Source organism: Panthera onca, chromosome D1, assembly GCF_046562875.1.
Source record: "Panthera onca isolate mPanOnc1 chromosome D1, mPanOnc1 haplotype 2, whole genome shotgun sequence".
In the NCBI taxonomy this organism is placed as follows: domain Eukaryota; kingdom Metazoa; phylum Chordata; class Mammalia; order Carnivora; family Felidae; genus Panthera; species Panthera onca.
The window spans coordinates 12,899,509-12,924,690 of NC_138348.1; the positions used below are offsets into that span (position 1 = coordinate 12,899,509).

General features: G+C 52.6%; 1 protein-coding gene across 2 annotated transcripts; it reads left to right on the forward strand.

Annotated features, from left to right (window-relative positions):
- The first annotated feature begins 3,248 nt into the window (after nt 1–3,248).
- On the forward strand, nt 3,249–25,182 carry SLC43A3 (solute carrier family 43 member 3). 2 transcript variants are annotated; one of them, XM_078433487.2, is made up of 12 exons: nt 3,249–3,616; nt 3,858–3,987; nt 10,584–10,630; nt 11,965–12,041; nt 12,263–12,355; nt 14,764–14,903; nt 16,193–16,290; nt 17,847–18,038; nt 18,288–18,407; nt 22,339–22,525; nt 23,148–23,271; nt 24,543–25,182. In XM_078433487.2, the coding sequence occupies exons 1-12, from the start codon at nt 3,433–3,435 to the stop codon at nt 24,642–24,644; spliced, it is 1,494 nt and encodes a 497-aa protein (XP_078289613.1). In that variant the 5' UTR covers nt 3,249–3,432; the 3' UTR covers nt 24,645–25,182. The 2 variants fall into 2 exon arrangements, with proteins under 2 accessions (XP_078289613.1, XP_078289611.1); XM_078433485.2 differs by having other exon boundaries at nt 17,865–18,038.

Below are 25,182 nucleotides of genomic sequence, written 5' to 3' on the forward strand. Positions count from 1 at the left end.
GCAGGACAGCGGTCAAGGATGGATAGGAGGCGTATTAAGGGGTAGGATCAATAGGACGTGACTGACATGGGCCCAAGTCCAAATGCCTTCACTTAGCTGGCCGCTCCGGCTTTGAGCCACTACCATGGCCAGTCTCTGCTCTAGCTCGTTCCTGAATGTTCTCCCTCTGTCAAGGCTCCACGCCTTTGGATGTGCTGGGCTGGCTTCTGCCTGGGTTTCATGGTCTGACTCCCTAACTAAAGAATGAGTTCCTTGAGGGAAGGCGCTGAATCTCTTCTCTCTGAATCCCAGCCCGGCCACGAAGCCTAGCGCACCCTGTCTATTGGTTGAGGGAATCAATCAATAAAAAGAGACGCAGGGTGAAGGGGAAGGAAGGAAGTAAAGAGCAAAGGAATGAAGACGTCGGGCGCCCCGTCAGACCTTGTTATAATCAGTCCTCTCTCTGATGTTACACATCAATCCTCATCGGAGCGAGGCAGCAAGTGATGGGAATGGCGTCTGCCTCAGCTAGCTGCTGGAACTCGAACCAGATAAAATGGGAACGCTTCAGAGAACATTCTAATATTCTGTCCCAACAATTTCAGCAAGTCTGTCGCATGACTAGAGGCAGTGCCTCCTGCAGACATTGAGGCAGTGCAGGGTGGGGACACGGGGAGCCCCTCCCCCCGCCCCGAGATAACACGATAAGGAGGACGAAGCCCCAGTGACCTGTGCCAAGTCCCGAGCTCCAGTCCTGGATGCATAGACAGCCCATGAGCTGGGCCTTTCGGACCTGCTCCTGCAGATTTACATTTTAAAATCTCTCTCTTTGCTTTGACTTTTTTCTGTTCCTCCCTTGCTATTCCCACACTCACTGATCCCCCCAGGTCCTCAGGAGACCAAAATGTAAGCCAGAGCAGGAGAGAGGGCTTGAATTAATTTCAGTGTCTTTGTGTCTTGCAGTAAGATAGAAAAATCTGACATCTTAAGGCCTGTTTGTCCCCAGGTGGCTAGATTTCCTTATGGTTGTTTCCATCAATGAATTTTTTAAGACAAGATTTGTTTTCTCTAATGTCCGAATATCCGGTGTTAAGACTGGGAGGGTTAAGAGCACAGGTTTGGGGGTCGGGCAGACACTGAGACTTTGTAGGGTGACCCGACCTTGGTCAAATTCCTTCGAAGTCCCCCTCAAAGCTGCTTCTCTGGCCGTTTATGGATCTGGAAACTGGAGAACCCAGGATCATCTGCAGTCTGGTGATGGCCTACCATACCTGCAAGGATTTCATAAACTTATCTCATATTTCTTTGGTGACAAATATTGTAATTAAGGTAGTGTGGTCCTTACCTTCCAGGTAGGGCAGCCAAGAGCTTCCCCGGCGCTGTGGTGAGTACCTGGGTATAGGACCTGGGGTGAGTGCCCCTGACCCATGCAGGCAGTCACTTTGGTGGGCACACTTTCTTTATTCTTTGTGCTTTGGTGGAGATCTGGAAAATACTCTCTGGTCCGGGCCGTCCACTCTTCTAATCTCTTATTTCTGTCTCATCAAAAAGAAGTGTGGGCTTGGAATAGCTCGAGTCCCTGGCCTCAGGGGGAATCCAGAAGGCTGGGCGTGGGGGTCTGCAGACTGCATGGAATACGCAAGATGCTCTCCCGGCAAATACAGCTTTTACTGTACTTTACTTGACCACACAGGTCAAGGAAGCTGTCAGCCCTCTTGCTCTGGGCCGGAATGATAGCCCCACAGCTGGCTCAGCTGCCTTTCTCATGCTGATCACAAGCTCCAATGGGCAATTATATATGTCTTTGATTAATAAAAAATGGAGCAATGAATGAATACTTAATAATGCAGTCTGGCGAGTACAATCTTTCAGAACCTGGGCTGGGGGTGAGGCAGGAAGTAATCAAAGGGGTCCTTGGGGGTGAAAAGTCAAGGGCACCCCACGGGAGTGGGGGGTGGGGTGAGATGGGTTCTGGAAAACAGTTCAGCCCCGGTCCTTGGCTCTCTGCCTCTGTGCTGGGGATTTGTCGGCAGCCCTGGGAGCCTGAGATCAGGACAGAGGTTTGAGCGGGTGGGCAAAAGGGCGGAAATGTGTTCTGTGCCCACCCTAGTGGTCAAGCTAAAGGGCCTGGAAGAGGGGGTCTGTGTGCGTCCGTGTGTCTGCCAGTAGCTGTCTCCTCCATGTGCGCGGGGTGTTTGTGCTCCTTTCCGTGGGTCTGCCTGCGCGAGCAACAGTTTGAAACTAATTTGGTTAGGGGAGGGCGGATGGGCAAAGGGGCCAGACGGCTGAAGAGGATAGAGAGAGGAAAACACACACTGCTGGGGCTGGCGGGAGATAACGGACTGGAGATCCAAGGGCCAAAACTGTGAGCAAGGGAGAAAGGAAGTGACGGGGGTGGGGGGGGGGGGTGGGGGGGGGTGGACCTCCCCAGACACCGCCCCCCGCTGGTCAGGGCCCTTCCGGACTGGAGCAAGGCGTGGGTGGGGGGTGGGGGTGAGGGCGGGGCTGGGAGGGGCGGCGAGAGGCGCGAATCCAAAAGCCGAAGGGCGCGGGGTGGCAGGGGAGTCCCAGCGAGGCGGCCTGCCCGGTAGGGCGCTGGGGCCACGCGGCGGGGGGGGGGGGGTGGGGGGGGTGGGGGGAAGGGGTGGGGGGGGAAGCGGAGGCCGCGGACCCCTGCGGCACCTTCTCGGGGAGCTTGGGAGGGAGGTGCAGGTGCCGGAGGGGGTGCCGGTGGGGGTGCGGGTGCGCAAGGGTCGCGGGTCCCCCGGGGCTCCCTTTGGGCAGAGGGTGACACGCGGCAGAGGGTGACACGCGGCGAGGCAGGAGGAGTCCTAGCCCGGGTCAGGGAAGGTCCCGCTGGAGTGCGATATTTTAGGCTTTCCACTGGCTTGTGCTGTGACTAACTAGCCCACATGACCTTGGGCAAGTTGACAACATCCCCTGGACCTGTTATTCCCTTGTCAGTAAACTGAAGAAAACAAAACGCTAACTTTGCCAGGTTGTTCGAGACTTTGTGAGGACATATACGAAGTGTCACCCCACCCCCCTCCGGAATTGCCGCTGTTACTATTTCTGTGGACGGTCCCCAGACCTGGGCTCAGTTCCTCCTTCCCCACGTGCTGCCAATGTGGGGCAGAGAGGCTTTTTTGCAGCTGTTTCTAACAGCTGGCCTCTCTCCCCACCCCTCCGGGGAACCCTCCTTCCACCTCTACCTTTCTCCCAAGTCCCCCCCCCCCCCGGAGCCAAGCAGCCTCTGCCTTATTTTACAGGATCCGGACAGTCTCCCACTGCCGGTTTTTTGCCCAGGCCCGAAACAGCCAGAACCACAGCCTCCTTGAACAGAAGGGCTTGCCAGAGGAATTTTCCAAGTGCTCAGAAGGCCAGCCCTCGAAGCTCCTGTGGTCAGCGCGGGAGGCCCCCCGTGAGATTTGGGGACCGGCTTCAGCTCAGGCCATGCAAGGCCAGGGTCTGTGTCTCCGAGTGGCCACCCTGCTGACAGGGCTGCTGGAATGCCTCGGCTTTGCAGGCGTCCTCTTCGGCTGGGCATCACTGGTGTACGTCTTCAAAGCAGAGCATTACTTTGACGAGCTGTGTGAACCAGATGCCGGGGCCACGGGCAACTTCACGGCGCAGCCTGGTAAGGGACGTCCCTAGGGAGGTAGAGTCTGGTTTCCAGGCAGTAGGAAGGGGCAGGAGGGACCCCACCCCCTGCCTACACCGCCACCCTCTCTGTGCCGAGCAGAAAGGAGTGTGCGCCTCCCCACCAACTCCCTGACCTTGGTCTAAGAGGTACCTGGGGAGGGAAGTACCAGCCCCCAAGGGGTAATTAGGGGCTGTCACATGTCAACTCCCTGAGATCTCCCCTTTCTCTCCTCCAGACTGCAAAGCCCAGGATGAGAGGTTCTCACTTATCTTCACCCTGGGGTCCTTCATGAACAACTTCATGACATTCCCTGCCGGCTACATCTTTGACAGGTTCAAGACCACCGTGGCTCGCCTCATAGCCATGTAAGTGCCAAAGGCCCGGCCTGGGCAGACATAGGCAAGAGGAATTCTTCCAGGAGTGGCCTCGCTTGGAGGGAGACCCGGTCAGGCAATTGGGCTGCGCTGCCCGGCCCTGTCCTGGCAGCTGTCAGAAATAGCCCAGGATGTGGACTCTGTGTGGATCCACCCTCTTCCCTGCACCCCTACTACCCTTTCCTCTGCCCTGTTCTTCCTCCGTTCCATGTGAATGTAAATTCAAGTTGAGCAGGAGCCCGGGCCCACTTCCGGTGAGGGCTGGCCTGGTGCCTGGGTTAACATCACGGAACCTAAAATGGTCACTCTGCCTTCACCCCAGGGATCCTTGTCTATATGTCCTACAAGACTTCACATCCAGGCCCCCCAGGCTTCATTGTCATCCTCCTCACCATCTACCCCTGTCACTCCCCAGACACTTAGTAAGGTTAGGGTTAGGGTTGGGGTATCCCCAGTGGTGGGAGTGCCCGGCCCCCTGATTGGAGGGGAGACGGTGGGGGTTTCATGGAGGGTAAGGGACCTCGCCTCGCCCGTACAGGGTGGCACTGCAGCTGGCCAACTTCAGCGATAAGCAGTGGCCTGGTGAGGCCTTGATAGGACCCAGAGCAGGTGCCTCCTGGCACATGCATGGGAAATGAGCCATCAGATGGAGGGACTGCAGGGCTGCCTGATAAAGCCAGTTCCTGCTCTTTAAGACTTTGTCTATAGAAAGACTTTATCTCAGTCTGTCTTGGTCCTTGGCTCCCTGTCTCCTTCCCACCCTTTCCTTTGTCCCCTCCCTCCCCTCTGGCCTTCGGATGTTCGGAAAAACTCTGTCCTTCCTGCGTTTCCCTTTTGCTTTCACATAGAACACTTACTTCGGACACATCAGGTCACCAAGTATGTGGGGTTTTTCCCCCACACGAAGCAATTCTGTGACGTCAGCTGGTGTCCTACCATTTAGGCCGGCTCTGACGCTATCCACCTGGCGAAAGCGTCAGATCCTGCAGGTTCAGGGCCGGGTCCCACAAGACTGCCCCCCATTTCACATGCCGATTGCAAGGAGCAGGCCCCTCAGGTTACCCCCAGCTTTGGTCCGACTTGGCCCCAAATCGGAGGTTCCCATGACCTTCTCCCTCCTGGGCTGGATTATTTGCTAGAACAGCGCACAGGACTCAGGGAAACACTTATGTCCTAGCAGTTTATTAAAGGATCAGATAAAGGATACAGATGAAAGATACAGGTTCGGAAGCACTCTGAGCCCCATCCTAACGGGATTTTATGGAGGTTTCTTCATGTAGGCTTGATCGAGTATTAACCGTTTCCAGGCCCCCTCCCCTCTCTAGAGAAGTAGAGTGAGGGCAGCTGAAGACTCCCAAACTTCCAATCATGGCTTAGTCTTTCCAGTGACCAGTGCCCATTTAGGAGCTGTGCGGGAGCCTCCTGGAGTCACCCCATTGGAAGAAAAAATGTTCCTAGTGCCCTTGTCATCGAGTTTACAAGGGTTTTAGGAGCCCTGTGTCAGGGATCCGGGACAAAGACCAAATAATGTATTTCTTATGATAAACCACAATGCCACAGTGTACTCCTGGTCTTTGAACGTGGGTCCCTTGTGGCAGAAACGATCATAAAGGTCAAAAGATACCGGCACATTATCCGAAACACATTCAGTCATGAATAACTACCCAGGCCCTTGTTGCAGCATCTGAAAGTGTCTCCCAGGGCCACTTATGCACAGGCTTCCATTTGATCTTGTCAGGTTCCAAAAGCAGGCGTGGTCTCGGCATTACATACCTTTACCCTTCAGGCGTCTGGTATCATTGAGCTAAGGCAACATGCCCTCTTGCCCTGAGCCGCTTTCGAAGCGTTCGTGTAACACTGGATTTCCCTCACCACAGAGCCCGCTTATTCATCCCCTTACCGGCTACCTTTCCCTTTCTCCGTCCATACTGTAACACTTCCACCTTTGGAAGGGGTGTTCGGTTTCGCCACCGTGCAGATCTGGATCACAGGCAGAAGCACCCGTCCAGCAAGTGCCTCCCTCTCACCCCACCCCCTTTCAGACAGGGCAAGGTTACACAGGGACAGAACCAGCGGGCTGTCTTTCCCACCAGGCAGTGTGGTGGCATTCACCGTCAGTCCCAAATTTGGCAGATAGAGGGACAGCAGGTCTGCCCCACCAGGCCCTTAGGAATTCTAACATGACGGTGAAAAACATAGTTTCTTGCTTAGGAATCATCCCTGCGTCCAGCCCCTGTCGTGGCAGTCCTGGCCCTGTGGCCACTGTGTGAGGGAGGGAGAATTCCTCTAGCCACTGTGCTAGCTAGGGGAAACGGTCCCCGTTCAGACGTAGAGTCCACCCCCCTTAAGACAGTCGGGTGAGGGGCGCCTGGGTGGCTCAGTCGGTTAAGCGTCCGACTTCAGCTCAGGTCACAATCTCGCGGTCCGTGAGTTCGAGCCCCGCGTCGGGCTCTGGGCTGATGGCTCAGAGCCTGGAGCCTGTTTCCGATTCTGTGTCTCCCTCTCTCTCTGCCCCTCCCCCATTCATGCTCTGTCTCTCTCTGTCTCAAAAATAAATAAAAACATTAAAAAAAATTAAAAAAAAAAAGACAGTCGGGTGAAAGAGAGACAACCCCTTCACATAAAGCCTGTTCTCTTATCTTAGTGCACCCCTCAGATGCCGTAGGGATTTCCATAGGGCTGTGCCCTGTATGGCCAGGTTTCCAGTGTCCTCCTACGTGACCCTATGGCCAGGCCAGTGGGTCAGTAAGAACCCGAAGGTCGGGGCCTTTTCCATTGTAGATGTCTTTCCTCTCTGCTAGGACAGCAGCATGCAGTTCATTGAGCCCCCTGAGCTGATCTGTCTGTACCTTTTTGGATCAGAGTGGGGCCTTCCAAATAGGATGCTGTCCATTCATCTTGGAACACAGCCAAGTTGCACTTTGTTGGTTAATCGAGAGTTCTTTAGAGGGCACCGTCCAAGGGGACGGTAGACTCCATTTGTTCCCCACATGGTTCCAGAGTCCGCCTTAGGGGAAAAGAGGCTCCCTGTCCGTGGTGTCTCCTCCGTGCCGTCCCCAGGCAACACGATCCTGTTTAACCATTGCTATTTTTAGTATGGAATTCTTCTGGGCATTGCTGTCCCCATTAGAGCATTTCTCCGACATCATGCTAGACATTGTGGGTATTTCCTGTTTTAAGATCATTTGATGTACTTCGGTTATCTGTGTGGATTCAGTTAATGTCTGAGAGCAAGACAATAGATGCCCCTCAAACGGAAATTCCCTCGTCTGAGATGCCAGTCATTGTCGCTGGGAGGTAACCACAGACTTTTGCCATGAGTCCCAGTTTACGCTCCCCATAAGGTCATGGCACAGAGCATTTGTCTTCTACCAGTACTCCACCTTCTATTCCACACCGTCTGGGCTCAGGCAGTCTCACTGGCTCCCATTTAACATGCTCCGTTAACATGAAGGGCAGATTCACATGCCTTCCCGTCTACAGGGCTAGACGTGTCCCTGCCTGGACACACACAGCGGCCACCCCCATAATACAGTTCAGGTAAAGGAGAGACCAGCATTCTCACAAAGCCTGTCCCAACGTGCTGGGTCTCCTATGAACGTTTACCCTTTCTTCCATCAACCCTTCTCTTCCTACCCGGAGCCTCCTTAGGACTTTGTCAGCAGCTGCTTTCCCACATCAGATAGGGGAAGGGTTCCCGGCCAGGCAGAGTATGCATTCTCATAAGACATCAGGTGAGGTAGACACAACTTCTTTACAGAACGCTTGTTTAAACAGCCCAACTTTCATAGCGTTTTTATGCCCCTTAATGTTTATTTTTGAGAGAGAGAGAGAGAGAGAGAGGAGAGCAGAGGAGGGGCAGAGAGAGAGAGGGAGACACAGAATCTGAAGCAGGCTCCAGGCTCTGAGCTATCAGCACAGACCCTGACACGGGGCTGGAACCCACGAACCGTGAGATCGTGACCTGAGCCAAAGTTGGACGCTTAACCGACTGAGCCACCCAGGTGCCCCTGTCTTCTGGCTTTTAACATTTTTGTAAATGGGGATGAATAGAATGGACGTGTGTGCAGGCACTTTAATGCTGGGAGCCATCAGGGGTCCCTTTGGCTCCCTGCCCCCCGCCTTAGGCAGTGTTGTATTAACACCTTTTAACCTTATCAAATGTCCATTTCCTTTATTGCACATGTCTATAACCCTCTGAAGATTTCCACCCTCCGGGGATGACCTCATGACTCTCCTCTGTTTCCTCTCTGTTCCACCCCCATCGGGATTTGCTTTCTTCACCTTATTCCTTAATAACTGTTAAAAATTTTCTACTCTTCTAAGACCAGTCTCTTGATCCTCCCCTCCCCCTTTCCCCATTCTTCTGTTAATTGGCCTGATATATTTATTAGCATCTATAAGACCCAGGAGGGGAAGCTGAGCCAGCGATTCAGTAAGCCTTTCCAAACTGTTTTTTGTCCTTTTGCAGCAATAGGTTTTCATGGGGTGCCCACGTGAAAGGGGCCCCCTTCACCACAGCATTTACCTCTGAGATCTGGGCACAGGTCACCATCAAGCGACTCCCACACAGCTTGCACACAAAGGGGATTAGCTGCCCCATCTGGACTGTTCCATTTGTAGAGGGACACCACCTTACAGTGGTTTCTATCCAGTCCACCGGGCTGGCTGTGCCCTCCGGAATAACCTCCTGTGTGTGTGGATTGTTCCGTAACAAGCTACTGGGTCCTGCATCAACCCAGACCCGTGCACTTCCAGTCTGCTGCACTCAAAACCCAGGACACAGCCCCCAGGTCAGTCACTGACCCAGCCCATTTCGGTAAAGGATCCCCAGGAAGCTGAGGGTACCCACCCACAAAATGTAGCAACTCCTTTGCACCATGCCACTCCTCCCAGCCACCATCCAGGTCCGTGGCTTTGCCTCCTCCCACACGGACTACCTTCTTGGGGACCAGAGGTCTTAGAGGAACTTTCTGTTGCTCCTGCATAATTTTTCCCTTGGGGGTGACTTGGAGGCTAATGGCCGAAGCTCAGAGTGCCCCAAATCTGACCTCGGTCTAGCATGAGGATCTGAGCCGGCACTCTTTTAATTCCGTCTTTGCTATCACGGATCCCGGTAACCAAGAACTTGTACGTTTCAGCTTTTGCTTATTACTTTGCACTTTGGTGAACCCACTCCCCAGGAGGTGGCTCCATTTCTGAATTCGGTTGGTAACTTTTCCCTTTAGTGACTGATTATACTGCAGCCACTGCTCCACACCCCGGTCACCACGGGGCCACCTGGGAGCCACCCAGGAGCCAGGGGCTCTTCATCCCCCATGCTTTCGTCCTTTCTCATGTTTCTTTGAGCCTGGGCCGTTCTAGCAACTCCCGCTTCACTGACACCAACTGTATTGGAAAATCCTACATATCACCTCCTGCATTTCTCCTTGACTTTCAACAGAACACTGTCCTCCTGACACGTCCGGTCACCACACGTGTGTGGGGTTTCCCAAACCATGCAATTCTGTGACACCAGCTGGGTGCCCTACAATGTAACTCAGCTCTGACACCATCTACCTGGAGCCTCAGATCCCCCAGTTTAAGGGCTGGGTCCCATGAGTCTGCCCCCCAACTTCAGATGCCGATCACAGGTGGTAGGTCCCCAACTCACCCGCAACTTTGGTCTCACTTGGCTACAAATCAGACGTTCCCATGACTGCCTTTCCCTGGGACTGGATTATTTTCTAGAATAGCTCGTAGAACCCAAGGAAACATTTACTTATGTTTACCAGTTTATTAAAGGACTTGATAAAGGATACAGATAAACAGCCAGATGAATAGGTATGTAGGGTGAGGTCTGGGACAGTCCTGAGCACGGGAACTTTTGTTCTGGTGAAGTCTGGGCTGTGACATCCCCTCAGCCTGTGGTTGTCTATACCAGCCCAGAAGGTCTCCTCACGTAGGCTTGATCAATTATTAATCATTTCCAGCCCTATTCATCATTTCCAGACCCTTTCCCCCTTTTGCAGAAGTGGGGGGCAGGGCTAAAAATACCAAGTTTCTAATTCTGGTTTGGTCTTTCTGGTGACCAGCCCCCCACCCGGAGCCATCCAGGAGCCGACCTGGAGTCACCTGATTAGAACAGAGATGCTTTTCATGCTCTTATCACTGAAGAATTTACAGGTGTTTTAGGAGCCCTGTGTCAGGCACTGGGGACAAGGACCAAATGTGCATTTCCTATTGTAAATCAAAACATCACACTTAGGCATGGCTTCTCTTACCCCATGCCTTGCAAGACCCCCAAACTGCTAAGAGATCCCCATAACCTTGGGATTGTGGGTCCTGAAATCACAGTGCCCTAGAATTTCTAGAAGAGTCCACTCATTTCCTTATATAGAAAAGGCTCCAGAGGCCCAGAGAAGGGCAGTGCCTTACCCAAGATCACACAGCAAGGAGGAATTAGAACTCTAAGTTTTGCTTTGTAGACCAGGCCCTAATCCCTTTCTCCAAGGGATTGGCTGTTGGGACCCCAAGTGGGAGGACCTTGGCTCTATCTTCTCTGTCTTTTCTTGACATCATTTTCCATCTCCCATTGTATGTTTCAGATTTCTCTATACCAGTGCCACCCTCACCATAGCCTTCATCTCTGCAGGTGAGTGCTATCAGATGGGTGGGAGGGACACAAGGTCAGGGGCACTTGGTAGATGGGAAGCTGATGGGTAGGAAACACTGACCCCCACAATTATCAGAGATCCACAGACTTGGAGCTTGAAAGAATCTTTGAGGGAGTGATTGCCAGTCTATGAAACCAGTCTAGTCTACTGAGAATGCAAAAAAATAAGGACAATGGAGGGATTGCTTCAGACAGAAGAATTTATTTGAAAGATTCCGTCCTTCATCTTATCCGTGTTAATGTGTTCTCTTTTTATTTTATTATTTTTTTAAATGTTTGTTTACTTTTGAGATAGAGAGAGAGACAGAGTGCAGGTGGGGGAGGGGCAGAGGGAGACACAGAATCCGAAGCAGGCTCCAGGCTCTGAGCTGTCAGCCGAGAGCCTGATGAGGGGCTCGAACTCACAGACCTTGAGATCACGACCTGAGCTGAAGTCGGACACTTAACCGACTGAGCCACCCAGACTCTTTTTAAAACAAAAGGATATTATGGAAGATAGTTCTTTTTGAAAATACCCTTACTTAGTAGGGCAAAAGTCAACAACCCTATCGTAGTTAAAAGTTTTTGTTTCAAATTTTACCAGTTTACGGACATAGAAAATTTCCACGGTCTGGGAATTTCAGTCGGGTTCATTCTCCTCTTCTCCCATTGTGTAGAGGAGAAAACTGAGGCTGGAGAGAGATGCCTTGCGAAGACTTGTAGGGGGAAGTGCTCTTTCCTGGTGTCTTGGTTGTGCTGGCCAAGCACACGGGAAGTGCTCCAAGTTTAATGAACCAGGGAAACACAGTCCATGGCCATTTCATGCTCGGATTTCACAGCACCCCGTGCGATAGGAAGAGCAAAGACAGTTATTCCCATTTAACAGATAAGGTGACTGAGTCACAGATTCGGAATCCAGCTCAAAGTCATGCAGTAAATTAGAGGCTGGCCTTGGGGGCCGAATCCAGGCTTCTCTCCCCGGCAATATCAACCATAAAGAGAGGGGCTGTTGTGGCTTAATGAGGGAAGGGAACAGTGGCTTCGCTTGGAGTCTTGCCTCCGCCTGTAGGCGTGCAGTTCTGCTACAGACCGAGGACCACCTTCTGTGGGGACGAAGTGGCTCAGGAGACCTCCAGAGGGTCCCTCTGCAGGGACATTTGGGGGAGCCCTGACCACCATCTTAAGATTCTCAGAGGATGCTAGAAGGCTGGCTGGCATTGGGGCCCTGACCCCAGGATTGTTGGGGATTTGGAGCAGGTGGGAGCCAGAGTCTGGGGCCCCATGTTTGGGTCGCACTGTGACATGACCCCCACCTCTGTCTTTGACTGTTCCAGACTCGGCCTTCCTGCTCTTCCTGGCCATGCCCATGCTCACTGTCGGAGGAATCTTGTTCTTGATCACCAACCTGCAGGTGTGAGCCTGCCCTAATGCCAGGCACCTGGAGGGAGGTTGGGGAGGGTGGAGGGAGGGACAAGCGCTGTTCCGCATTGGCTACCTCCTGTGGGGTTGGCTCAAGCCAGGGCAGCGGCTCCTGGGATGGAGATGGGTCTGGGTAGAGTAAGGGCCTGGTGCATGCTGGGTGCACAGGAAATACTGTTTCACGGACAAATACGTGATTCATGTGTTCTCTAGGTTGGGAACCTATTTGGTAAACACCGCTCGACCATCATCACCCTCTACAATGGAGCATTTGACTCCTCCTCGGCTGTCTTCCTCATCATTAAGGTAAAAAATATCCGTTAGCAACATTTACGGAACACTTACACGTGCCAGGCACTTGTCTTGTGAACTTGGCATGATTTCTTTCCTTCGACCCTCCTGCAGCCAGTAAACGTGACTCTTGAACTTGAGCCTGGACCTGTCTGCTGCTAGAGCTTCACCTGGTAGTGATTAGGCTCTTTATGCCTACCTAGGAGTTTTGGGGAGAGGCTATGATGTGCCCCGGCTGGTGCTAGGCTGAGGCTGGGAGCCCTTTAGAGTGGGGTGTTTGAACCTGTGAGCTTCTGATTTGGACAAAAAAGGTGAGAGGTAGCTGGTGGGAGCAGCGGGGGCAGACACAGAGGCCTCTCCAGCTCTCCTACAGGCTGATTTGGGGGCTCAGGGGGTAGGGGAGAGGCCGTTCCCAGTGTTATCAGTGGCTCACCCAGCAGCCACTCCACCTTCTTCCTTACTAACAATTCTATCTGGGCAGTGAGGTGCCAACCCAGAGGATGAACCCTCATTGATCTAAGCCAATTGTGGCAATCCCTGTCCCCCTTGCTAGTGATGGGTAGAGGTGGTCATATTATCCAGTCCTTGTTAATGAGATGAAGGGTGTATGTCCTGGAAGAGTTTAGGGGACATTTCCCCTCCCTGATGGAAGGTGAGAGCGGAGCAGACAGAAAGCCTTTCTCCTTGGCCCCCCTTCCCACTTTTTCTCTTTGAATGTTGTGATGGCAGGATGTGATAGCTGGAGCTGTGGCAGCTATGCTGTGATTATGAGGCAACCAGCTGGAGGACACTAAGGATGACTGAGTGGAAGGAATGAAAGAGTGTGGGTCTTTGACGCTCGAAGCTGCCTAACCTGGGACTTCCCTCCAGGCTTTGTGTTAGGCCAGAGGCAGCTGGCACAGCCCATGGGCCATCGGGAAAGAGAAGAGGAGCTCTGGGAGTCACTACTAGACATGAGACTAGCTTAGTCCCATGAGCGCCTTGGCTTGCAGGGGCACCCAGAGACTGAGCCCCAGGGGCACTTACCCAGGCCTCTCTACCCCTGGTATAAGAGTCACTTTCCTGGTTCTCCCTCCTTCCCCTGGGTGTGCCTTCCTTTCTCTCTTCCCTCCTTAGAGGTGGAAGGAGAGAGAATGACAGAGCAGGAGCTGAGTTCTCCATTTGATCTGACCTTGCTGCCGCTTCCTCTGACCTAGAGCAGTTCACTGCACCTCTCTGGACCTCACTTCCACCCCCTGTGAAAGGAGGACGTTGGGCTACATCAACGGTTTTCAAACTGGGTGTTGAGGAACACTGAGGGGTTCTCTTTGATATTATGTCGGTCACCAAGGAGAACGAGGGGGAGGATGACTGGGTTCTTCCTGCCGGTGTGTTTCATAAGTTGAATTTTTGTGTAAAGTTTTGTTTGAGAGAAAGGACTTGGCTGCTGTTAAATAAGATAAAAAAGCAGTAGGCTGGCAGGTCTCTGAGAAGCCATTTTAGGAGACTCTGCAAGGCCGTGGTGACGGGTGACGTGATGGCTCCCCTGCTGGTTGAGCCATGGGGTGAGGGTGAGCCTGTGTGTGGGTCAGGCGTCTTTGATCAGCGTTCAGGGTGGAAGGCAAGAGCCTGTGACAGGCTGGGGCTCCAGCCCGTACTTCTTTTTTTTTTTTTTTAATTTTTTTTTTTTTTTAACGTTTATTTATTTTTGAGACAGAGAGAGAGAGACAGAGCATGAACGGGGGAGGGGCAGAGAGAGAGGGAGACACAGAATTGGAAGCAGGCTCCAGGCTCCGAGCCATCGGCCCAGAGCCTGACGCGGGGCTCGAACTCACAGACCGCGAGATCGTGACCTGAGCTGAAGTCGGACGCCCAAGCGACTGAGCCACCCAGGCGCCCCAACAGCCCGTGCTTCTTACACTGACTTTTTTTGTGGGGCTAAAATACACATCACATAAAATTTACCACCTTTACCATTTTTAAGTGTGCAGTTTAGTGGCATTCAGGTCGTTCACACTGTTGTGCAACCGTGACCACCGTCCCTCTCCAGGGCTCCTTTCAACTTTGTAAAACAGAAACTCTGTACCCATTAAACACTGACTTCCTGTCCCCCCCTCCTGCCCCAGCCCCAGGCCACCGCCCTTCTGGTTTGTGTTTCTGTGCATTGAACTGCTCTAGGGACCTCATGCACGTGGAATCATGCAGTATTTATCCTTTGTGCCTGGCTTATTTCACGTAGGAGAGCGTTCTCAAGTTCACCCATGTTGTAGTGCGTGCCAGAACCTCCCTCCTCTTTAAGGGTGAATAAGGTCCCGTTGTATGTATGTGCCACAGCTCGTTTACCTACTTCTCTGCAAATGGTTTGCTTCGACCTTTTGGATGTTATAACTAAGATTGCCACGAATATGGGTGTTATGCTGACTTTTCCCCTTCTCCTTCTGCAGCTCCTTTATGAACAAGGCATCAGCCTCAAGGCCTCCTTCATCTTCCTTTCCGTCTTCAGTGCCTGGCATGTCGGGCGTACTTTCCTCCTGATGCCCCGAGGGCACATCCCCTATCCGGTGCCCTCGAACTACAGCTACGGGTAAGGACTGTGATCTGGTGATCGTGGGCCAGAACCTTTCACCTGACCTGCGGCAGGAAGCCAGGGGTGGGACAGATGTGACCTCCTGTCACAGGACAGGAGGACTAGACTGGGGGTGTATCAGCTAGCTATTGCTGTGTAACAAACTATTCCAAAACTCAGTAACATTAAGCATTTCTTATTTTTCATGAGTCTGTGGGTCGCTGGCTAGTTCTACTAATCAGAGACAGACCTGGATGGTGTTGACAGGCTCACTTATGCCTCCGGTCATCTGGTGGGCTAGCTGGGGGCTGGCTAGTGAAGATGGCCTCCCTCATATGGGGTTTGTCTGGCAGTCATTCAAGGTGACAAAGATGTCTGGGTCACGTGGCTCTCATCCTCCATTAGGCTAGTTCCGAGGTTCCAAGAAACAGTGTAGACGTGCACAGGGTTTCTTGGAATTGGCCCAATATCACTTTTGTTGCATTCCCTTGGCGGAAGCAGGTCACAAGGCCAGCCCCGATACAGGGGCTGCGGAAACAGAGCTGCAAAGTCCCATTGCAAAGGTTAGAGAACAGAGCAGGTGCAGAAATGTGACCATTTTTCTAGTTAGCACCACAGGTAGTGGGGGGAGGGGCATTCATTGGTGCTCATTTACTATTTGCCACACCCCTTGTGCCCTCTGATTTCACTGAATGATAATCCTCTCAGATAGATATCCTTATCTCCGCTTTCCAAGTGAGAAAATGAGGCTCAGGAGGGCTAAGTCTGAGCCAAGTTTCCATAGCTGGGAGGAGGCAGAACTGGGATTTGAACCCAGGCCTCGCCCGCTTTACCCACACTTCCAGTGGTTCCCAAACTTTGCTGCATAATAGAATCATATTATGGTTTGATAATGATAAAGGTTTGATAATGATAATGATAATGACAATGATATGGTTTGATAAAGGAAGCCTGGGGCGCCTGGGTGGCTCTGTCGGTTAAGCGTCCGACTTTTGATTTCAGCTCAGGTCATGACCTCACGGTTCGTGAGTTCGAGCCCCGTGTTGGGCTCTGCTGTCATCTGGGAGCCTGCTGAGGATACTTTGTCTCCCTCCCTGTCTGCCCCTGCCCCACTCGCGCTCTCTCTCAAAAATGAATAAAAAATAAACATGTAAAAAAGTTACGGAAGTCTGGCTCCTGTGCCCAGACATTCTGCTGCGACTGGTCTGGGCTGTGGCCTGTGCAGTGAAATTTGGGAGTCCCTGCAGCCTGAATCTCAGGCTCAGCTCTCAGTCCTGGGGTTGGGCTGGGGGCTTCTGTGTCCATAGCCTGTGCTCTGGGAACGACGCCAGGGAGGAAGAGAAGAAAACGGCAGAGTCCGAAAAGCTGGAGCTGCAGTCCAAGGAGTCCCTTCCAGCAAAGGAGGGTGAGTCCTGCGGGTTCAGCCCCGCGGCTGACCTGGTGCTCTGCCTCCAGAGCTGCCCCGGGGACTCAGAGTCACAGAAGGTCCGTCCAGGAGCACCTGGGTGGCTCAGTCAGTTATGCGTCTGACTTCGGCTCAGGTCATGATCTCACGATTCGGGAGTTCGACTCCTGAGTCAGCCTCTGTGCTGACGGCTCAGAGCCTGGATCTTGCTTCAGATTCTGTGTCTCCCTCTCTTTTTGCCCCTCCCCGTTCATGCTCAGTCTCTCTCTCTCTCAAAAATAAATAAACATTGGGGCGCCTGGGTGGCGCAGTCGGTTAAGCGTCCGACTTCAGCCAGGTCACGATCTCGCGGTCCGTGAGTTCGAGCCCCGCGTCAGGCTCTGGGCTGATGGCTCGGAGCCTGGAGCCTGTTTCCGATTCTGTGTCTCCCTCTCTCTCTGCCCCTCCCCCATTCATGCTCTGTCTCTCTCTGTCCCAAAAATAAATAAAAAAAAACGTTGAAAAAAAAAAAAAAATTCAAAAAAAAAAAAAAATAAATAAACATTAAAAAAATTAAAAAAAAAAAAAAAGGAACGGTCCATCCAGAAGAGGATGTGGGGGGTCTTCTCCACCCCACCTCACCTCCCTTTTACAAGAGGGTCCATGGAAGGGCGTAGACCTCTGTGCTTTCTCTTTCTGCCCCTCTTCTCTCTCCTAGTCTCATTAGACGTCCTCCCAACCCCCAGGTCATTTGCCTTCCCCTCCTCCCACCCCTCAGTCCCTGAGTCTGCCTTGTTTTTGTCCCGTTGCCTGTAGATGTCCCGCCCAACCCCCCCCTTCCCCCTTCGACCTCTCTCATCCCCTTGCCGCCTCCCTTCCTTCCTCTGTTTTGGGGCTTCGGTTACAAACATCCCAAAGCACTGCCAACAAGGTAGAAGCAAGAACAGGATTCTGGGAAAGCTCACAAAATTAAGGGGAACGTGAACTTGCCAGGCCCCGGGAAGAGGAGAACCAGGATGCCCCTGGGGATCCCGGGCTAAAATCACAGCCAGTCGGCCTCGCCAGGGAGAGCGATCGAATTGGTCAACCCTGGGTGAGGAACAGGACACGTCATTCACAGCCCCGCCCGGACCACGAGGACTCAGGCAGGGGACGATTTCTAGAACAGACTTGGGATCCTGGTACTGAAAGCACGGGAAGGGGCGCGAGGGGCTGCTGAGACAGTGGCTGTCCGCCTACTAACCCTCACCTCGTCTCCAACGAACGTTCTGTTCTCCTTGTCTTTCTCTTCCCCGTCCTGGCTGGGAGAGTGTTGGTGCAAGAAGTGTCATTGGATCCGAGCTGCGAAAGACAGATGGGGTTTCAGCAGACGGAGGGGGGACGTGGGTGGGTCATTCACGTGGTGGGGCCGGGATAACAAAGGTATAGGGGTGGGGACGTGCTGTTTACTGGCAGCTCGGAGAACATGCCAGATGAGGCCTGGAAGCCAAGAGAAGGTGAGCTCACTCCTTAGGCTGCCCTGTGAGGCCCCTACACTCCTGCCCATCCCACTCCCGTACCTTGTAATTTATGCCCAGATCCTTCCTCTCCATCAGAGGCGCTGGGACCAGGGAAGCAGCAGGAGCCCCGCTCTTTCTGGAGCTATGCTCTCTCTCAGCGCTTCGCCTGGCACCTGGTGTGGCTGTCTGTGATACAGCTGTGGCATTACCTCTTCATCGGCACCCTCAACTCTCTGCTCACCAGCCTGGCCAAGGGTGACAGGGCGCTAGGTACGTGGCAGGGCTGGGGGTGGGGTGGTGGTGCAGCCCGCCTCTGTGTCCCTGCCGGGGACTTGGAACCTTGAGGCGGGGTGGGGGGGGGGGCGTACTGAGCTCAGTGGGGCTATGTGGTCTGGAGGAAGGTCTGAGCAGGGGTGTGGGGAGGAGGGACAGGCAGGGCAAAGGCAGGTGGGGAGAGTCCTCTCCCGTAAGGCAGTGCTGGAAGTTTCTTACCAGCCACCTCCTGTCTGCCCTCTGCAGTCAGCGCCTACACAAACGCCTTCGCCATCACTCAGTTCTTCGGAGTGCTGTGTGCCCCCTGGAACGGCCTGCTCATGGACCGGCTTAAGCAGAAGTACCAGAAGGAAGCGAAAAGCACAGGTGAGGCCTGGAGAACCCGGAAGAGGAGGAATCTTCATGTGCCGCCAGAGTCCCCTTCTCTTTTGTTCTTAATCCTCTGCTTGCATCCATCCGTATTCATCCATCCACTAGTCACGGAGTGTGAATTATGTGCAAGCCATACTTCTAGATTCCACAGCGGACGGGACAGGGATGCCCTTGTTCTCAAGCTGTTCTCTGCGTAGAGAATGGAGAAGGGCAGGTGATCAGGCGTTGCCATCCATGCAGTCAGCTCCCGGGGTGGGGGTGATGGGGACACACAGGCACAAAGCCTGTGCTGGGTGAGGATGCGGATGACGTCAGGGAAGGCTTCCTGGAGGAAGTGGCTTCTGAGCTGAGGCCTGAAGGATGAGCAAGAAGTGAGGAGAGGAAGAGGAGGGCCCTGGGAGAGCAGCCCAGGAATACGCTGAGGTCAGGATGGTGTAGGAGCTAGCAAAATAGTGGGGGAATCTGGGGAATCCCAGAGGGGATGTCCGGCTGACCCAGGGCACAGAGAAGGTGCTGAAGGGGGGGAGGTAACAAGGGGCAGGCGGTGCTGAGCCAAGGAGTGTGGATAAGACCTTGGATTCCGAGACCAGAGGAACAGGGGGCCGCTGAGGTACCCTCTTCCCCCGCACTGTGCCTCCTACCCCTGCTGGTGTGTTTTGAGATAGATCTCAGGCATCAGATCCTTTCCTCTGTAAATACTTCAGTTTGGGTCTCTAAAAACAAGGCCCTTTTTATGTAAACGGTACCGTCATGTCATGGTCACGTACAAAACCCAATAATTTCTTAATACCATCTAACATGCAGTCCCGTTCAGATTTCCCAAATTGTCTCAGATATGCCTTTTTTTTTTTACAGTTGGTTCCTTCAAATTAGGATGCACACGGGGTCTGCGCTGTGTATTTGGTTGATGAGCCTTCCGTATCTTTTTGCATTTGTATGTCCCGTCCCCTCCCCCCACCTTTTGTTTCTTCTTGTTGTTTATTTGTTGAAGAAACTGGGTCATTTGCTCTGTCAGATTTCCCCCAGATTGGATTTGGCATCCTTTGGTATCATTTAAAAATGTTTCTTTGATTGGGTATTTCCTGTAAACAGGCAGATTGGAGGCTTGAGGAGACGCAGTTTAATGTTTTTTTGGGAGCATGCTTCGGAGGTGGAGCCTCGGGCTTCCTCTGGTTCCTATCAGCCCCTGGTACTCGCTGTGTCTGTTCTTACGATGTTAGGATTGATCAGTGGGTCCAGACATTGCCAGTCTGATGCACCCATTACCGAGTTTCCCATCAGCCTTTTGGCTAATGATTTTAGTCGCTCCTGGCCATCACTGCCGGGATCCATTATCTTATTAGGGTTGCAAAATGGAGATTTTCTATTTCTGTCTTTCCTTCTGCTTTTACTTGCTAGAGTTCCTCCCGAAAGAAAAGCTTTCCCTCATTGGTGGCTTTGTACCCTGAAATAAGTGCTTGGCTTTTCCTCTGTTTACCAGTTTCAGAGTACTGACTTGGTGCCCTAGCAACCTCCAGAGGTGATGAGCTGTCACTTCTCCGTTGTTTCATTCATTACCTTATTTCTTAACGTCATTTCTCTTTTAAAGTCTCATTTTAAATATATTTGACAGGGGCGCCGGGGTGGCTCAGTCGGGTAAGCGTCCGACTCTGGCTCAGGTCATGATCTCACAGCTCCTGAGTTCGAGCCCCGCATCGGGTTCTGTGCTGACACTGTGGAGCCTGCTTGGGATTCTCTGTCTGCCTCTCTCCCTGCCCCTCCCCTGCTCCTACTCCGCCTCTCTCCCTCTCTCAAAAACAAATAAACATTAAAAAAAAAAGACCAATTTAAATATATTTGACATGTTTCCATCCATGTCTGTCACGATTCTTCTTTATGCTCGAATCGGTCCATCTTCTTTGGCCACTGGGAACCACCAGGTCAGAGTCTGTGTCCTTTCACACAGTGCCAGTAGGTTTAGAGACTGTGTTACTCCCTAACACAGTGACATGTTCAGATCCGTGTCCCGGGGTAAGTTTCCTGCCCCGGACCTGAAGCTGTCATTTCCCCAAGTAGTCCTGGGTCCCTTTAAGTGGGAAATGGTATTTAAAGACTGCAGTCTGGATGCTAGAACTTCCAGTTCTCCTGGGTTGTCTGTGCTTTGAGGCCTTGGAGAGAGGTAACATTTTAATTCCAAGTTTACTTTCTTGGGGCACCTGGGTGGCTCAGTCGGCTAAGTGTCTGACTCTTGATTTCGGCTCAGGCCACAATCTCACCATTTGTTAGATCGAACCCTGCATCCGGCTCTGTTCTGATTTCTAATTTCTTGGGAGAAATTAGAATTTCTAAATTCTTGGGAGAATCCTTGGGATTCTCCTCCACTTGCCCTCTTGTGCTCTCTCTCTGTCTCTGTCTCAAAATAAATGAGTAAACATTAAAAAAAAAAAACCCAAAAAACAAAGTTTACTTTCTTGATTTTATATGTGTCTCTTTTCTCTTCCTCTGAAAATCGTAGTTCCTAAATAATGCTATTTATGTATACTGCATACACTTTCTCTATATGCTGTGCACTGTATACATATACACATGTATAGTATTTTAGAAATATATCTTATACATAATGCCTGGCTTCACAGTATCAGTACTATTAATAATGATTGCTGAGTACTGTTGCCCTTCCTTCTTCCCTTCCTTCCTTCCTTCCTTCTCCTTAAGATATATCCCAAAGAGATGTACAGTCAAATTACTGTGTTTTAAGAGTCACCATCTTGACATATATACATGTCCATTGGTTTCTGAGTTTTTGCGATTGCTTTGTTTTCGTCCTATTCTTTTTTTTTTTTTTTTTTTAGCGTTTATTTATTTTTGAGACAGAGAGAGACAGAGCATGAACGGGGGAGGGTCACAGAGAGAGGGAGACACAGAATCTGAAACAGGCTCCAGGCTCTGAGCTCTCAGCACAGAGCCCGATGCGGGGCTCGAACTCACGGACTGCGAGATCATGACCCGAGCCGAAGTCAGATGCTTAACCGACCAAGCCACCCAGGCACCCCTCGTCCTATTCTTTTAATTTAATTTAATTTAATTTATTTTTAAGTTGATTTATTTTGGGAGAGAGTGCAAGCAGGGAAAGGGCAGAGAGAGAGGGGGAGAGAGAATCTCAAGCAGGCTCCGGGCTGTCAGCCCAGAGCCTGACACGGGGCCTGAACTCACAAACTGTGAGATCATGACCTGAGCCGAAATCAGGCTTAACCCACTGAGCCACCCAGGCACGCCTAATTGTATTTTTAGTCATTTACTAGCAAACAATTCTATTTTTCCAAGCTGTGAAACAATATATTTGAAGAAGTTTCGTTTCCCTTCCTGTTCCCTGGACCCCCATTCATTCCCTCTTTCTTTAGGTAATTATTTTTATGGCTTTTTAAAGAAATGCAGAAGATATATGTCTAGTCCGCATTCTCTGAAGTATTATTGTGCCGTTGCAGATGATTACAGGATATTGTAACGCACACCCACATTATATTTTGTTTCGCCCTCTCTTGGGTGAAGGCGCCCACTGCACGCTGTGGCCCGTAGCTCTCTCCCTCCCGAGGGGGCTCCGGGACACGGCCTCCTCTGGCCCCGTCAGCTGCTGCCCATCCGTCCTGTGGCTGCGGCACTGATGTTGCCATCGCCCGAGAGCTACACGGAATAGATGGCTGTGGCTTGGAGGGGCCAGAGCACGTGACCCACGGACCAGGTGGAGTCAGTGGGGGTAGAGAGCAGTGGGTGCACTTGAAGGGCAACTGGGGGATGGATTGGAGATGAGCATGTGGGAGGAAGAGGTTTCTGCCCGGACGGCTGGCGGGGCGGGGACGGTGGCTCGACTTCCTCTCGCATCTTTGTGTCCCTTCCCCATCCTCCACGTGCTCGCCTCCATGCGCAGCCTCTTTTTCCTTTGGACCAGGGTCCTCGGCCATGACGGTGGCCCTCCGCTCGGCGGTGCCTTCTCTGGCTCTGACGTCTCTGCTGTGCCTGGGCTTCGCCCTCTGTGCCTCGGTCCCCATCCTGCCCCTCCAGTATGTCACTTTCATCCTGCAAGTGATCAGCCGCTCCTTCCTCTACGGGGGCAACGCAGCCTTCCTCACCCTCGCGTAAGTGGGCTTGGGGTGCGTAACACCACCGGGGATTGCGGGCGCAAAGGGAAGTGTGCTGGATGGACCTGGGGCTGGTCCAGTGAGGGAGGCAGGGTCTGGGAGCAGGTGTAGAGGTTGGGGTAGCGGGAGAAGCTGGTGGGAGGGATAGAACATTCACAAACTGGAGCCTTCATATCAGCTCTCCTCTCTGCCTCTCTTATCTACCTGTACACCCTCCAAGGCCCGCTTCCGGTTCAACTGTCCCAGAGTCAGAAAGAGAGTGTCTTCCTTCTTTGTGCCCTTGGCACTCTGGTCCTGCTTCCTCTGAGAGTGCACCCATCACCTAGCAAATACTGACCTGTTCATGTGTCTGTCTTTTCCTTGAGACCTCTGTGGGCACAGCCTGTGTCTGGGTCCCTGCTGTTTCCCCGGGGCCCCGCACAATACCTCCTCCATGTTCTGTGTTTGAGCAAAGGTGAGGGGGGAAGAGATGTGTGGGTGTTGGGTGTAGGTGAGTGAAGCCAGGCCTAGGACTGGGGGACTTGGGAGAAGTGGCTGCCACGGGCCCACCACGGCCAGGCCCCTCCTTGGAAAGAGGGCTTCTGGAGCTCACCGGAACCCTGTTTGTCTCTCTCCCCAGTTTCCCTGCGGAGCACTTCGGGAAGCTCTTTGGGCTGGTGATGGCCTTGTCAGCCATTGTGTCTCTGCTCCAGTTCCCCATTTTCACCTTCATCAAAGGCCCCCTTCAGAACGACCCTCTCTACGTGAGTACTGTGGGGAGGGGCGTGGCCCTGGCCTTAGGCCAGCAAGGACATCTAGATTGGGGTGCCTCAGCGGGGCCCCCGCAGGGGGCGCCCCACATCTGGCTGAGATGGTTCCTTTAGGAATGTTTCTGTACATGGGGGCATCCTTGGTCTTATTTCTCAAACTGGGGTAGCAGGGGACCCCTGCCACAAGGCAGGGGTACCTGAAACTACAAGACTCACCTGCGGGGTTGCCAAGAGATTTGGGGAGAATGTAGTCTTCATGTGTGTGGAAACAAGCAGACGTACTCTGGCAGAGAATGTAAAATGCTCACAACATTTCAAATGAAAACCGACGACTTGAAAGACATCTCTTGCTTGCGGGGCCCTGGCCTCGGCCCTGGGACTACAACACGCATCAGCTTCCACGGTTATTCCGAGGGCTGGGAGCTCTGTACCCTCACCCCTGCGTCCCCACACTGGAGGGGTACTCATAGGCCCAGCCCTGCTGGTGTGGTGGTTCACCTCTCTGCAGATTGAAGACATCAGTTCAGGGATTTGGGTTCCGTGACTTAGACATTCAGAAGCACAAAGCCAAGGAGCAGAAATCGTTTGACTTTGAATTTCATATTCCGACGACCGCACAGCTCTGTTAGCCTCGTTTAAAAAAGGGTAGCAAGGGGCTCCTGGGTGGCTCAGTCCGTTAAGCGTCTGACTTCAGCTCACGTCATGATCTCACGGTCCGTGAGTTCGAGCCCCGCATCGGGCTCTGTGCTGACAGCTCAGAGCCTGGAGCCTGCTTCTGCTTCTGTGTCTCCCTCTCTCTCTGCCCCTCTCTCACTCATGCTCTGTCTCTCTCTGTCTCAGAAATAAATAAAAATTAAAAAAAAAAAAAAAGGTAGCAAAGTGTAGAGCAGAAGCGTAAGTCAGTCATTGGGAGAAAAAAAAAGGGACTGAACTTCAGAACTGAGGAGAATGCCTCGATTGTGACGTCCGACGAGCCTGACCGTATTCAGAAGACGTGTGTTCCAGCCACTGTCCCCAACTTCCCATGTGACCTTGAGCAGGTCGTTGAGGGCTCTCAAGACCTCTGTTTCTTCATCTGTGAAATGGGCACGATATCCCTCCCCAACTCTGCTCTTCCGGGCAGAGAGGAAAAAGAAGTCTTCCCCACCCCCACCCCCACCCCCCCCAACCCCGGGCACCGTAGTGTCTCAGGAGAAAGTCGAGGCTGTTCCTTTGTTGGTGCTGCTCAGAGTTCTGACCTCACCCCTCCCCTCTCTCCCCGCCAGGTGAACGTGATGCTGGTGCTGGCCACTGTCTTGACATTTGTCCACCCCTTTATGGTGTACTGGGAGTGCCGGCGGGAACGGAAGTCCCCTGCGACTGCCTAGCTCTGAAGCTCTTGCTTTTCACGCTGAGGACGCTTTGCTAATCTTTCCCCACCTTGGAGGACCCCGTGTCCAGGCACGCTCTGCCTGCCCAGGCTATTGGTATTAATTGGCCATTGCTGTTTCTTTAAAAAAATAAAAGACGTTTCACGGCCAGCTGACACCCAGATTAACAAGAGAAGAGGCCCCGTTGCCACGCTGATTGCTGTCAGACGGACCCAGAGCAAAGGCCCATGGAAGTTCTTAGTTTCGGAGCAGGAAGCACATGACCTTGGTAGACACCCGGTCTAAGGGGAGGTGATGTGATGGGGAGGAGGTTTGTCACCTACTTGTTCGGACCTCTTTGGCTGTGAGGCCTCTGTGTGTCGAGCCCTTTGTGCCAGGTAAGCTTCCAGGTGAAGAGTACGGTTGTCGTGACCTTGGCGACAGGGCCCGGCCCTTGGAGGGGGCTCCCTCTATTATTTACGTTGGGCATAACAGAAAACATTTCTCTGGGGAGTAATCTTATAGAAAAATAAAATCTCTCTGCCTGAGGCAACTA

Excerpts from the sequence above, each read along its gene's own strand:
- SLC43A3 (XM_078433487.2), top strand. The coding sequence starts at position 3,433 with ATGCAAGGCCAGGGTCTGTGTCTCCGAGTGGCCACCCTGCTGACAGGG. Across the intron at positions 3,988-10,583 it reads GTGGCTCGCCTCATAGCCAT|ATTTCTCTATACCAGTGCCA; the intron begins GTAAGTGCCAAA and ends TGTATGTTTCAG. Across the intron at positions 14,904-16,192 it reads CCCTCGAACTACAGCTACGG|CCTGTGCTCTGGGAACGACG; the intron begins GTAAGGACTGTG and ends CTGTGTCCATAG.